Genomic DNA, 14,903 nt, shown 5'->3' with positions numbered 1-14,903 from the left:
AATTAAAAAAGCTGAATTGACTAAAGATGAGCAGCTCACTCCACTCTGTTAAAATAACTCCTGGGTTCTGCAGGCCTGAGGAAAATAGGTTAAAATTGGGATTCCTGTGTGGCTCTAAATAAAATGCCAAATTGTGCAAGGTGGCATCAGAGGATGGCATTTCCCATGTTCTGCTTGCTGAATCTGTGCCAGATCACACACCCTGCAGGTTTTAGAGTAAAGGTGCTGCTGGTCACCCCAGAGGCTCCCTGTGGGTCTGCAGAGCCTGGGCAGGCACAGGAATGCTAAATGAGAATTCCATCCCTTGCTTTGCAGTCCTGGGGTGCAGTTTCATCCCAGTTTTGGGTTACACTCGGCTGGCACAGGCTGGGATGTGCATTTCCAAATGTGAAATGTGCTTTTTTTCTTCACCTGGGGTTTTTCTGGTTGGGGCTGACTCCACTGGGAAATTATTTCTTGGCGCCAAAGTCTGAGAAAAGTCATCGAGAAGACTCAGGAAACTCATCCTTGTGTTCACCCCTGGCTTCCTGCTGGTTTTGGTGCTAAATATCTGAAATTCAGCTGCAAAAAGGAGTTTTTAATCACCCTGTGATGTGTCCTGTCACATCACCCAAGGGCAGCTCTCAGCAGCAGGCAGCAGATTTGATCCTAATAAGTACCTGTGAAATCCTATTTGTTTCTTTTCTAAAGATTCTCCTGCAGGGGGATTTCTTTGCTCTTTGATTTGAGATTGTGACAAGGAGAATTCGATAATAGAAAAAAATTTGGTTTATTTGTTAGAATCCATTGGATTTCAGGCAGCACTGGGACTTTTTTTGTTCTCCATGCTAATTAAAATAATTATTTTATAATGTTATGCCACAGGAGGACGCTGTGGAACCAGAGCCGGTTCCTGTTGTTCCTCTTGGTGCTTGAGTCACCCTATCTGTGAAAATAAGATGTTCACTTCAATCTTGATAGGAAGGGAATAAATTGGAGTGTCTTATCTTGGTTTTTTAGCGTGGTATCAGTTGTGCTGACAGGAGTCAGGAAAGTCTTTGCTGTGCAAAACCTTCAAGTGCTCCACCAAGAAAAACAAAAAAAAAGAAAGAATGAAAAAAAAGCTGCTGTTTTCAAGGGAGCTGCTTTTTTTTTTTTTTTTTTTTTTTTTTTTTTTTCCCTGTGAAAAATGGGATTTTGGTATTTAAATGTTCATTTTCAATGGGTTGTGGTAATAAGTGAGATATTAATCAAGCTCATCCTGGTGAATGGTGTTGTTTGCTTATCCCACAGGGGTGAGTCCCTCTAGGCACACTTTTATACAGGAGTGATATCAAATTCACCCTAAATATGAATTAATGAATTAATTACCCAGTGAGAGATGGAAATACAATGGAAATCACAGGAAGAGCTGCATCTCTGTGATTGCGAGTCTGGAATCCCAGGAGCCACCAAACCCAACTCATTCTGCCATTCCCATCCAAACCAGCTCATTTCTGCAATTCCCACCCAAACCAGCTCATTTCTGCCCATTCTCACCCAAACCAGCTCATTTCTGCCCATTCTTACCCAAACCAGCTCATTTCTGCCATTCCCATCCAAACCAGCTCATTTCTGCCCATTCTCACCCAAACCAGCTCATTTCTGCCCATTCTTACCCAAACCAGCTCATTTTTACCCATTCTCATCCAAACCAGCTCATTTCTGCAATTCCCATCCAAACCAGCTCATTTCTGCCATTCCCATCCAAACCAGCTCATTTCTGCCATTCTTATCCAAACCAGCTCATTTCTGCCCATTCTTACCCAAACCAGCTCATTTCTGCCATTCTCATCCAAACCAGCTCATTTCTCATTTATTTTAGTTTTAATTGTGAATTTTTTTTTATTTTTCATGTGTGAGAGCTGATCTCTCCATTTGCCATTGGGAATTTGCTAATTCTTGCATTTTAGTTATAAAATTTTAGTTTTAATTGTGAATTTTTTCATTTTCATGTGTGAGAGCTGATCTCTCCATTTGCATTGGGGATTGGCTAATTCCTGCATTTTATTTATAAAAAAATTTAGTTTTAATTGTGAGTTTTTTTCATTTTCATGTGTGAGAGCTGATCTCTCCATTTGCATTGGGTTTTATTAATTCCTAATTTAATTATTCCTAAATTCCTAATTTATTAATTATTTTAGTTATAAGACTCTTTTATTTATTGCTGACCTAAGCAGGGTTTCAAATTAATGAGGTGTGGGCTGAGTTGATTTCACTTTTTAAATTTAAATGTTGATTTAACATTTCAGAGGATCAGTGCTCATCTCCAGGGTCTGCCTGTCTCAGTCCTGTCTCCTGTTCAAACCTCTTCAGTGGGATAAAGGTCTGAAGTAACTCCAGGGAGTTTTTCCATTTCTCATGATTTTTTCCTGGTGTGGAATTTTCCTTTTGGGCTGTTTGAAGCACCCATTACCCACGATGGTGATGACAGGGTGGTGCTGTGGGGGTTTTTCTGGGGTGATTATGACTTGTTGCAATCCCACCTTCATTTCAATCCACCTGGGTGTAAATTCAGTGTACAATTTCTGGGATTTACATCCAGTTCCTGCTGTTTCCTGGTGGTTCCAGTGGTGCAGCTCTGCTGTTTCCTCCTCAATCTGGTGTCACACTCAAGAACCAACTGCTCTGTGTGATGAGAGAGACTTTATCCTCATATTTAAAAATACTCCTGGCTGTCACCCAAACCTTCTGGATGAGCCACAGCTACCAGGAAATGTCTTTGGGCTTTCCCTGTGCCTGAAGCTGCTCTGATTTTGGGAGAAATCCTTTTCTGGAGTGGTGAATTCTCCTCTCCAAAGCAAAGCAGGAGCAGCTTTTCCTTCACCCTGTGCCCAAATCCAAGCCTTTGGGTGTGTCACAGGGATGTTGGGCCAGGCTGGTGACACCTCCACCTGTCAAGGTGAAACACAAAGCCTGGCTTGTCAGGAATCCTTTGGGAATAATTGCAATATTAATATTTGAATTTGAATAATTCAGTGGTTGTGGCATTAGGTGTAGGTTGCCTTTGAGTGCAAGCTTTCCTTCCAGGGGTATCACCTCTTGTCTGATGGACTTTATGTGCTCTATCAATCATATTCTGATCACATTTTCCCATGGATTTTTAAAATTTTTTAATATGAAAACCTCACACTTCATTGCTCCAGTAAGAAAAGCAGCCATGTCCCCTTTCAGGAATTAAGCTGGTCCATAAGCATTTACTTGAAATATTTTTTTTCCCCACCCATTTTTCTCTGCTGATGGCAGAATGAGTTTCTTGGAAGGAGCTTAGGGCTGATTGTTTTTCCACCAGATATTTCCAGTTTGTCTCAATGTACCTCAACCTCTCAGTGCCTTCCTCACTGGCACTGCTTGAACTCCTGCTATTTTTGGGTGGTTCTAATATTACAACCCAAGTTGTAAACAGGGCTGGACATCAGCAGCATGGGACTCCAGCAGCTTTTCAGGGAGGGTTGGGAGTCTGAAGCTGGCTTGGCTTTAGCTGTGGGTTTGTGACAGTCTCACAACAACAATTCTGCTGTTCCTGGGATATTCAAACTTTCCCCAGCACTGCCAATCCCACCACTAAACCACGTCCCCATAAATCCCTTCAGGGAACTCCCTGTTCTACTGACAACCCTTTTGGAGAAGAAACATTCCCTAAAATCCCATCTCGACCTCCCCAGCACACCTTGAGCCCATTTCCTCCTGTCCTGTGGCTTGGGAGAAGAGACCAACCCCCAGCTGGCTGCAGCCTCCTTTTTGTTTGGTCAAAATACCCTCTTACAAAATGGTTTGGGTTCCTGTGTCTCACTGACCCCCTGTGGCATTCCATGATCTGCTGTCAGTCAGGAGCTGGAATTCCAACATCAAAATATTTCTTTTGTTTATTTTCTTATTCCCTGCAGCTGATCACCTCTTTCTGCTCTTTGCCCTGAGCAGGAGCAGATTCCCTTTGGGGAATCTATTTTTGAGGGTTGAGGTTTTCATTCTCCTGTTTGAAAATATCTTAGGGATGTGCTGTTTGTTTTCCACAGACTGAAAATATCCCTGCACCTCCCCTCCTGGTCCTCCTGCCCAGATCTGTGCTCCCAGTGTGCTCCCTGCTGACTCTGTGAGCTGCTGCTTTGCTCAGTGCTTTACCACTGGATGCCTTCAGAAAATCAGCTTTTTGTGATATTTGTGCTTGGGTTGTGATGGCTTTGCCTGGACTCTGAGTCCAGGTCTGGGTCCTCCTGACCAGGAAGATCTGGAGGGGCTGGAGTATGTCTAGGAAAGGAATGGAACTGGGAAGGGGCTGGAGAACCAGGAACAGCTGGGGGAGCTGGAAAGGGGCTGGAGAACCAGGAAAGTTTGGGGAGCTGGAAAGGGGCTGGAGAACCAGGAAAAGCTGGGGAGATGGGGAAGGGCTGGAGAACCAGGAAAAGCTGGGGGAGCTGGAAAGGGGCTGGAGAACCAGGAAAAGCTGGGGAGATGGGGAAGGTCTGGAGAACCAGGAAAAGCTGGGGGAGATGGGGAAGGGCTGGAGAACCAGGAAAAGCTGGGGGAGATGGGGAAGGGCTGGAGAACCAGGAAAAGCTGGGGGAGCTGGAAAGGGGCTGGAGAACCAGGAAAAGCTGGGGAGATGGGAAAGGGCTGGAGAACCAGGAAAAGCTGGGGGAGATGGGGAAGGGCTGGAGAACCAGGAAAAGCTGGGGAGATGGGAAAGGGCTGGAGAACCAGGAAAAGCTGGGGGAGATGGGGAAGGGGCTGGAGAACCAGGAAAAGCTGGGGAGATGGGGAAGGGCTGGAGAACCAGGAAAAGCTGGGGAGATGGGGAAGGGCTGGAGAACCAGGAAAAGCTGGGGGAGATGGGGAAGGGCTGGAGAACCAGGAAAAGCTGGGGAGATGGGAAAGGACTGGAGAACCAGGAAAAGCTGGGGGAGATGGGGAAGGGCTGGAGAACCAGGAAAAGCTGGGGAGATGGGAAAGGACTGGAGAACCAGGAAAAGCTGGGGGAGCTGGAAAGGGGCTGGAGAACCAGGAAAAGCTGGGGAGATGGGAAAGGGGCTGGAGAACCAGGAAAAGCTGGGGAGATGAGGAAGGGCTGGAGAACCAGGAAAAGCTGGGGAGATGGGGAAGGGCTGGAGAACCAGGAAAAGCTGGGGAGATGGGGAAGGGCTGGAGAACCAGGAAAAGCTGGGGAGATGGGAAAGGGGCTGGAGAACCAGGAAAAGCTGGGGAGATGGGGAAGGGGCTCAGCCTGGAGAAAAGAGGGATCAGGGGGAACCCTCTGGCTCTGCACCAGTCCCAGGGAGACAGCCAGGGGAATTTGGGATCTGCTCCCAGGGAATGGCCTCAGGCTGAGGCTCAGGGTGGACAGCAGCAGGAATTTCCTCATGGAAAGGGTAATCAGGGCTTGGAAGGGGCTGCCCAAGGAGATGATGGAGAATCCATCCCTGGAGTGTCCAAGGAACTCCTGGATGTGGCACTTGGTGCTCTGGGCTGGGGAGGGGACATAGGCTGGGATCAATCTCAGAGGTTTTCTCCATCCTCAATAATCCTGGAATTCTGTACTGGAGTCCTCTTTGTGTCCTGAGCTACTGAGGCCAGAGGAGACTTTGTGTCACCCTCCCTGAAAGCTGGAATGTGGCAAAACCGAGTCCCAGCTTTGACCCTTGAAGGTGCAGACACAGAATCTCAGGGCTGCAGGACCCTTGGGGACCTTTCCTCCAGCAGAGACAACAATGCCTGGGTGCTGTGCTTGGGAAATGTGGATTAAATGTGGATTCACCTTCAAGTTCCTCTCCTGTCTCCTGGCAGAGTTATTTCCCTCTTGGATTTTTCCAAACTTTTCACCTTAAATTTCTTCTCCTGTCTCCTGGCAGAGTTATTTCCCTCTTGGATTTTTCCAAAGTTTTCACCTTAAATTCCTTCTCCTGTCTCCTGGAGAGTTATTTCACTCCTGGATTTTTCCAAACTCTTCACCTTACAGTTCCTCTCCTGTCTCCTGGCAGAGTCATTTCCCTGTTGCATTTTCCCAAACTCTTCACCTTACAGTTCCTCTCCTGCCTCCTGGCAGAGTCATTTCCCTGTTGCATTTTCCCAAACCCTTCACCTTACAGTTCCTCTCCTGTCTCCTGGCAGAGTCATTTCCCTGTTGCATTTTCCCAAACTCCTGACCCTGCAGTTCTCTGTTCTTGCAGCCATCAGGAGGGTCTCTGTCCCCATCCTCTCGCTGTGTTTGTCCCTCGCAGCCCCTCTTGATGGAAGAGCACGGGGTGAGCCAGGCAGAGCACATGGCTACCATCGAGGCGCACGCCGTGGCCCAGCAGGTGCAGCAGGTGCACGTGGCCACCTACACGGAGCACAGCATGCTGAGCGCCGACGAGGACTCGCCCTCCTCGCCCGAGGACACCTCCTACGACGACTCCGACATCCTCAACTCCACCGCGGCCGACGAGGTCACCGCGCACCTGGCGGCGGCAGGTACGGCCTCAGCGTCATTGCTATCATTGTCATCGTCATCATCGTCACATTATCGTCATCATCATCATCACATCATCATCATCATCATCATCATCATAGCACCATCATCATAGCACCATCATCACATCATCATCATCACATCACCATCATCACATAGCACCATCATCACATCATCATCATCACATCATCATCATCATCATAGCACCATCATCACATCATCATCATCCTCCTCACATTATCACCATCATCATCATCACATTATCATTACATCATCATTATCATTATCATCATTACATCATCATCACATCATTATCATCATCATAGCACCATCGTCACATTATCATCACATCATCATCATCATCATCATAGCACCATCATCACATCATCATCACATCATCATCATCATCATCATAGCACCATCATCATAGCACCATCATCACATTATCATCATCATATCATCATGACATCATCATCATCATTGTCATCACATCATTGTCATCACATCATTATCATCACACCATTATCATCACATCATCATCATATCACCATCATATCGTCACCATTATCATTGTCATCACCATCACATCACATCTCATCATATCATCATCATCACATTATCACCATCACATTATTACCATCATATCATCACCATCATCATCACAACATTATCACCATCATATCACCATCATCATCATCATCACATTGTCACCATCATCACATTATCACCATCATAACCCTCACATCATTATCATCACCATCATGTCATCATCACGTCATCATCATGTCATCTCATCATCACATCATCATCACATCATCATCACATCATCATAATATCATCACCATCATCATTATTTTATCATCATCACATCATCACCACATCATCATTTTCCCATCATTATCACATCATCATCATTATCATCATTATCATCATTATCATCATTATCATCATTATCATCATTATCATCATTATCACATCGCTGTCCTGGTGTGAAGGACAGGTGTCTGCCAGTAAAGGCAGAAGCTCCTTTTTGAAATGGAGAATTATTATAATTTTGAAATTAAGGGGCGCTCAGGCAAAGAGATGGGAATTAGGAATAACAGTTCTTTACTAGGAACATTAAAATAGAAATGCAGTATTACACAGAACAATCCCAACCCCTGCCAGAGTCAGAATCCAAGCTGACACCCGTCAGTCAGTCAGGGTGTTGGCACAGTCCCATTCAATGGTGGCTGCATCCTCCTGCAGGGGCAGATGTGGTTCAGCTGGAGCAGTGCTCCTGGAGAAGGTGCAGTTTCCTCTGAAGGTGCAGGGATGATGTGCAAAGGTCTGGTTTTCCTTTAGTACCTTTAGCTGACAAATTAAAAGTGAGAAAATTGAGGTGTATTTTGCTAGTTACAAGGTTTTTTCAAGGCTAACTATTCAGTTAAAAACTAATATTTATGTTATTTCTATTTTTGACTTAATATTTACTTTTGACCCACACTGTGGTGCTTTTTAACTAATTAAAAAAGTATCACTTAAGAAGAAACAAGAAGAGACAACACCCAAGAACCTCTATCTTGTCCCATACCTATTTTGTAAAATACCTATATTTGGCTATTAATAAATTTGGTATTTATATTTTTTATATATGGATATTTTTTATAATATGGGTATTTATAAAATATAAACATAAAATATAAAACCCCAAATTCAAAACCCTTTGCCATATGAAATTACACACTACTACTCCAACTACACACGTGTGATTCTCACTCAAATTTGGAAGGTTCCTCCAAGGAATCAAATTAAAAATGTTCTTTTGAGGGTTAATGCCAGAAAGCACAGAAAGTTAAAAATCTTCACTGACCCTGTGTATTTTGAATTCCAGGCCCTGTGGGGATGGCAGCAGCTGCTGCAGTGGCAACAGGGAAGAAAAGGAAGAGACCTCACGTGTTTGAGTCCAACCCCTCCATAAGGAAGAGGCAGCAGACTCGATTGCTCAGGTGAGCACTCTGGAGTTATTGCTGCTTAATCTTCTTTTTTTTTTCATCTGCCTTCAGTCAGAGTTGGGATTGAGCACAAAAGACAAGATTTTTGTGTTCAGACTCAGTTGTTTATTCAGTGCAGTGAGTTGTGTAGCTAACAAGCTAAAAGTGAGAAAATGTTGGTGGATCTCACTCATTACAAGGACTATTCAATTAAAAACTAATATCTGTATTATTTATACTTTTGACCAAACACCTGTGACCTGCACTGGGGGATTTTCTATCCAGTTAAAAAATATCACCAAAAACTAAGAAGAAGAAGGAACAAGAAGGGAGAAAAAGACAGCACCCAAAACCTCCATCTTGTCCCATATTTATTGCTATACTATAAAAACCTCAAATTTAAAACTCTTCACCATGTGAAATCACACACTTCTATTTAACTACACACCAGAGATTTTAATTTTATTATTCAATTTTGGAATGTTTCTCCACAGAATTTGAGAATGTCTCTCAAATCAAAAGCAGTGTTTGTTTGAGGTCCAGTGCCAGAAACCACAGAAAGTTCAAAATTCCCAGATTTCAGGGTTCCAACAGGTTTTTTTTTTTTTGGGAGTGTCTTTCTGGAACCCAAAGAGTTGTGTTTTAGTTTGGATTAAAGGGTTAAATGGCAGCCCAGCTCATCTCTGCAGTGATTTTATGACCACCAGGACTGACACTCTGGATCCCTTGTTCTTTTTTAATTTTTAACCCCAGCTGGTCACCAGTTAAATCTGTCACAGTGACATTGCAAGATACCCACAGTGACTTCAGCAGAAATTGAAACTCCATCCATATCCCAGTTCTGGATAGGATTTATCTGCCTCAAGAAAAAAAAAAAAAAAAAAAAAAAAATTATTTTCTGCTTGATCAAACCATTCTGGGAATAAATTCAGTGTGCAAATCCAAATTTCCTTTGCCATTGGACAAACCCCTGGGGGTTTAGAGCACAGTTTTAGGAATAATAATCAAGGAGAGATTCCTGCCTGAGTTGAAACAGTTTTTTTTGTTTTAGAGCCCTCCTGTGGAGGCAGCAGAGCTGCAGGTGCTGCCCTGCAGGTGCTCTGAGCTGTTTGCCCACCTGGTGGCCCCCGAGCCACACCAGAGCCACAGGGGCTGCCCAGCCACCTGAAATTCCACCTGAAAACTGGGAATGTTGCTGCTGCTCTTCCCTAGATTTTGGAACAGAGCCATTTCTGCTTTTTGTGCTGTTTGGGATGTCATTGGTGTTAAATTGTTGGGCAGAGTTATTGCTAAATAATAATCCTTGGGAGTGAACTCCCTGCCTTTCCCAGCTCCATTCTGGTTTTTCCCTCCTTCCCCCAACTCAGCTGTTGTTTCTGAAGAACAGAAATCCTTTTCCCCCTTGAAATATGAACAATATATTTTTAAAGAAACTGCTCAGTGAAGGAATTACTTCTCCTTTCACACAAGTGCTTCATTTTCCTACATTAAGATAATGACAAAACATCTTTTTTTTTTCCTCTTTGATCAGTTGAGCACGTGTTTGTGTTTGATTTTCACAGCCCTGGGATTCAAGTGGTGATTTCAAACCCCTGGCTGTGGGATCTGCTGGTGCTTTTTGGCAGCAGCAGCTTCTGAAATGACCAGGACAGGGGCTGAGCTCAGGATTTCTGAGGAACGTGCTGCTTCTCTCTTGCTTTTGGAGTTTCTGCCACCATTCCTGACTCTGGCACTGCTCAAGAGGGAGTAAGAGGCAGAAAACACCCAGTGGAAGTTTTTCATTCCCAAGGGAGCTGCTGGTGGGGCAGGAGTTGGGACTCCTGCAGTATTTCCTGTCCTGGATTCCCACAGCCCTGCTCTGGGCAGGACTTTGAGCTGCCCTGCTGAGATCTGGGTGTAAAACCAGCTCTGTCTGCAGCCCTGCTCTGATGCACCACCCAGGGGCTGCAGCAAACACCAGTTTTGTGCTGCTAGCACAGGGTGGCAGAGCAGACTTGCTGCTCTGCTGATTTCTCTTTTTCCATCAATGGGAGAGAGGGATGACAATAATTGACATTTGGGCTGCTGTGACAGGGCTTTCAGCTGACCCCATCCCATGGGCTGCCATGCTTTTCCATTTTTTCCCATGTGTTTTCCATGGTTTTTTCCATTTTTTCCATGTTTTTCCATGTTTTTCTGTTTTTCCCATGTTTTTCCCATGTTTTTTCCATGTCATTTTCATGACATTTCCATGATTCTCCCATATGTTTTCCATGTAATTTCCATGTTTTTCCCTTTTTGTCCATGTTTTCTCCATGTTTTTCCCATGAATTTTCCATGTTTTTCCATGTTTTTTCCATGTTATTTCCATGTAATTTTCATGTAATTACCATGTTTTTTCCATGTAATTTCCATGTTTTTTCCATGTTATTTCCATGTCATTTTCATGTTATTTCCATGGTTTTTCCCATGTTTTTTCCCATGATTTTTCCATGTTTTCCCTCATGTTATTTCCATGTTTTCCCCACATTTTTCCATGATTTTTCCATGATTTTTCCATGTTTTTCCATGTTTTTCCCATGTTTCCCCCATGTTTTCCCCATGTTATTTCCATGTTTTTCCATTATTTCCCCATGGTTTTTTCCATTTTTTCCCATGTGTTTCACGTTTTCCCCCATGTTTTCCCCATGTTTTCCCTATGTTTTTTCCATGTTTTCCCATGTTAATTTCCGTGTCATTTCCATGTTTTCTCCATGTAATTTCCATGTCATTTCCATGTTTTTCCCATGTTTTTCATTTTATTTCCATATGTTTTCCATGTTTTTTCCAAGTTTTTTCCATATATTTTCCATGTCATTTCCACATCATTTCCATGTAATTTTCATGATTTTCCCATGGTTTTCCATGTTTTCCCCATGTTTTTCCCATGTTATTTCCATGTTATTTCCATGTTTTCCCCATGTTTTTCCCTTTTTTTCCCCATGGTTTTCCATGTTTTCCCCATGTTTTTCCCATGTTTTTTCCAGTGTTTTTCCCATGTTTTTTCCATGTTTTTTCCATGTTTTTCCCATGTTTTTTCCTGTTTTTTCCATGTTTCCCCCATGTTTCCCCCATGTTTCCCCCATGTTTCCCCCACGTTTTTCCCATGTTATTTCCTGTTTCTCCCATGTTTCCCCCATGTTTCCCCCATGTTTTCCCCATGTGATTTCCATGTTTTTCCCATGTTTCCCCATGGTTTCCCCATGTTTTTTTCCATTTGTTTTCCATGGGTTTTTTTTCCATTATTTCCCCATGTTTTCCCCATGTTTTCCTAATATTTTTTCCATGTTTTCCCCATGTTTTCCCCATGTTTCCCCCACGTTTTCCCCATGTTTTTCCCATGTTTTTCCCTGTTTCTCCCTGTCCCAGGAAGCTCCGGGCCACGCTGGATGAGTACACCACCAGAGTGGGGCAGCAAGCCATCGTCCTGTGCATCTCACCCTCCAAACCCAACCCTGTCTTCAAAGTGTTCGGTGCTGCACCCCTGGAGAACGTGGTAGGTGTCCCTAAAAAAGGGAGGAAAGAGCTTCCTCACCTTCTCTGCAGGTTTCCTTTGCTCAGGGCAGCCTGGTGGGGATCTGAAGGTTACAAACCCTGCAAACAGGGTTTGGGTTTTATGGAGTACAGTGCTGCTTGAGTCAGTGATTTCAGAGATCTTTTCCAGCCTTGGTGTTGCTGTGGTTCCCTGACATGAGGGCAGCACTGAGGTTCTCTCCTCTCTGCAAGAGTGGCTGCCTGGCACATCTCTGCATTGAAAATCAGAGGGAACAGGTCAGGATGACAGAATCCCTGAGGTTGGAAAAAAACCTCCAGGATCATTGAGTGCAATCCCCAGCCCAGAGCACTGAGTGCCACCTCCAGGAATTCCTGGGACACTCCAGGGATGGGGATCCAACCCTCCCTGGGCACTTCCAACCCCTGCCCACCCTTTCCATGGGGAAATTCCTGCTGATTCCACCCTGAGGCTGTTTCCTCTCCTCCTGTCTCTGTTCCTGGAGCAGAGCCTGACCTGGGGCTGTCCCCTCCTGGCAGGGACTTGTGCAGAGCCACAAGCTCCCCCTGATCCCCCTTTTCTCCAGATTAAACAACCCCAAACAATGACATGCTTGAGCTCAGCTCTGCTTTCACATTTTTTTGGAGTTTCTGCCACCATTTCTTGCACTGCTTAAAAGGGAATAAGAGGCAGAAAACATCCAGTGGAAGGGTTTAATTCCCAAGGGAGCTGCTGATGGGACTGCCTGTGACAAAACTTTTCCTTCCACCCCACACATCCTCCCCTTGCCAGTATTACTTCAAATTTCATCAGCAGCTCATCCTTAGGGCTGAGTCTCGTGGGGCACTGGGTGTTTCCTGCCAGCTGTGCCCCTGTTTGCTCATCCTTGGGGAAGGTGGCTGAGCCTTCACCTGGTGCTGCTCCCCTTGTTTACCTGAGCCTGGCAACTCCCCACAGGTCAGAAAGTACAAGAGCACCATCCTGGAGGATCTGGAATCAGCTCTGGCCGAGCACGCCCCGGCCCCCCAGGAGGTGAACTCAGAGCTGCCACCCCTCACCATCGATGGCATCCCCGTGTCCGTGGACAAAATGACCCAGGTGAGCAGGGGGCACACCCAGGGCTGCCTGGCACACACCCAGGGCTGCTTGGCACACACCCAGGGCTGCTTGGCACACACCCAGGGCTGCCTGGCACACCCCCAGGGCTGCTTGGCACACACCCAGGGCTGCTTGGCACACACCCAGGGCTGCTTGGCACACCCCCAGGGCTGCTTGGCACCCTGCAGCCACATCCTGTTGTTTGGTGTGGCTGCATCTCCAGGGGATTCTCTGATCTCTTTTCCCCCAGGGCTTGGAGCAGCTCAGGTCGTGGTTGGATGTGGAGTTTTATTAATGATGGTTTTCTCTGTGAAAAAAATGCTGCTGGGAGCATTCCCTTTGGAGATGGTTTGGCACCTTCCAGAAAGTGCAAATAGGAAAAATGTTTGTTCCACTCTTTGCCACAACCTTTAGGCACTGAGTTTGGGAAGGTCATTCCTGTCCTTCTGTGTCCTTCCACTTTCTGTGTCCTGCAATTCATTCCTGTTTCTTGCTGTGGAGCTTTATTAATGATGGTTTTCTCTGTGAAAAAAATGCTGCTGGGAGCATTCCCTTTGGAGCTGGTTTGGCACCTCCCAGAAAGTGGGAAAATTTGTTCCATGCTTTGCCACAACCTTTAGCACTGAGTTTGGGAAGGTCACTCGTGTCCTTCTGTGTCCTTCCACTTTCTGTGTCCTGTAGTTCATTCCCTCCTCTGTTTCTTGCTGTGCATTGGAGCAGAGGGGACTTTGCCAAAGGTTTAACCCCAGATCAGACCCTGAGTGAGATATCAGGGAATTATCTGCCCTGGGCATTTGAGATTCCCTTTCCCTCCAACTCCAGCCCCTTGCTGACCTCACTGCTGGGAGAAAGTGGAGGGGACTCCCCAGGGAAGCTTCATGTGGAGGGAAATCTCCCTCCCCAGGGATGCAGGACCCCAGTTCAGGCAGGTGTGGCTCTGGGTGCACCCAGCCTGAGGCACCACAACAGATTTTAAATGCTGAAAGGTGATTTTTTCCCTGAGATAAAAAGGGCAGCACACAAAGAGGTGTCAGAGCAGGGCTGAGATGTGCAGATTTTTCTGTGCTCAGAACACCATTTCCATTTCTTAGTGGAATCACACAAGCTCACACTCAAAATAAAATTTTATTAAGCTTAATGTGCTTTGGCTGGTGCAGATCATTTCTCCAATCCCTGACAAATAAGACAAATTTTATTTTATTTTTATTTTTAAACTCCTGTGAAAGGTGGCACCTGCAGGAGCTGCTCATTTCCCATGGAAATGTTTTTCTCCTCCTTTGCTCAGCCAGCCCAAAGTGCTGATGTTGAACCTCTTATTCCAAATCTTCTCCTGCTGCTTTATAGAAAAACAAGGATCTTTTTAGAATGGCCCTCATCCTTCCAGCACAGGGAGGAAGCTCAGAAAAGCTTTGTGGAAAGGTTTCTCCTGAACTGTGCACATCATTTATTGTGGGAATCTTGATTCCCAGAGCTTCCAGTATAATTATTTGTATTTTCTAGTAAAAAATCAGCTTTTCTGCAACTAAGTTGCTCAAAACCCTGTGGAAAACCTGAACAAAAATAAATATAAATGTAATTAAGATGGCAGGGATTGGAAAAATGAGCTTTCAGCAGGTGTAGAGGTGTCATCAGTGAGGAGGAGAAAATAACTCTCCTTTTAATTGCTCTGCTTCCCCAGTGGTGTGGAGGGAAATAAAGCCTTTATTTGCCTGGGCAAAGATGTTCCTCTGACCTTGGGAATGAGAGTGTCACCCACCTGGGCTGGGCAGGAAAGCCTGTGCTGCAGTGGGACTTTCAGGGGAGTCCTGCTGCTTTCTGGACTTTGCTGACAGTTGATTTTGCCCCTCAGCTTCTTCTC

General features: G+C 45.1%; 1 protein-coding gene across 1 annotated transcript in view; it reads left to right on the top strand.

Annotated features, from left to right (window-relative positions):
• The window catches only part of NRF1 (nuclear respiratory factor 1), a 62,821-nt gene that overhangs the window by 8,139 nt on the left and 39,779 nt on the right, over positions 1 to 14,903 (top strand). The window contains exons 2-5 of the mRNA XM_056482318.1: positions 6,234 to 6,465; positions 8,337 to 8,451; positions 11,824 to 11,950; positions 12,905 to 13,045. Coding sequence (XP_056338293.1) covers positions 6,243 to 6,465; positions 8,337 to 8,451; positions 11,824 to 11,950; positions 12,905 to 13,045 — 606 coding nt within the window. The 5' untranslated portion in view covers positions 6,234 to 6,242. The remainder of the gene's footprint in view (positions 1 to 6,233; positions 6,466 to 8,336; positions 8,452 to 11,823; positions 11,951 to 12,904; positions 13,046 to 14,903) is intronic.

Source organism: Oenanthe melanoleuca, chromosome 1A (assembly GCF_029582105.1).
Source record: "Oenanthe melanoleuca isolate GR-GAL-2019-014 chromosome 1A, OMel1.0, whole genome shotgun sequence".
NCBI lineage: Eukaryota > Metazoa > Chordata > Aves > Passeriformes > Muscicapidae > Oenanthe > Oenanthe melanoleuca.
The sequence above is the reverse complement of the archived record's forward strand: the minus strand, read 5'-3'. Positions and strand labels throughout refer to the sequence as shown.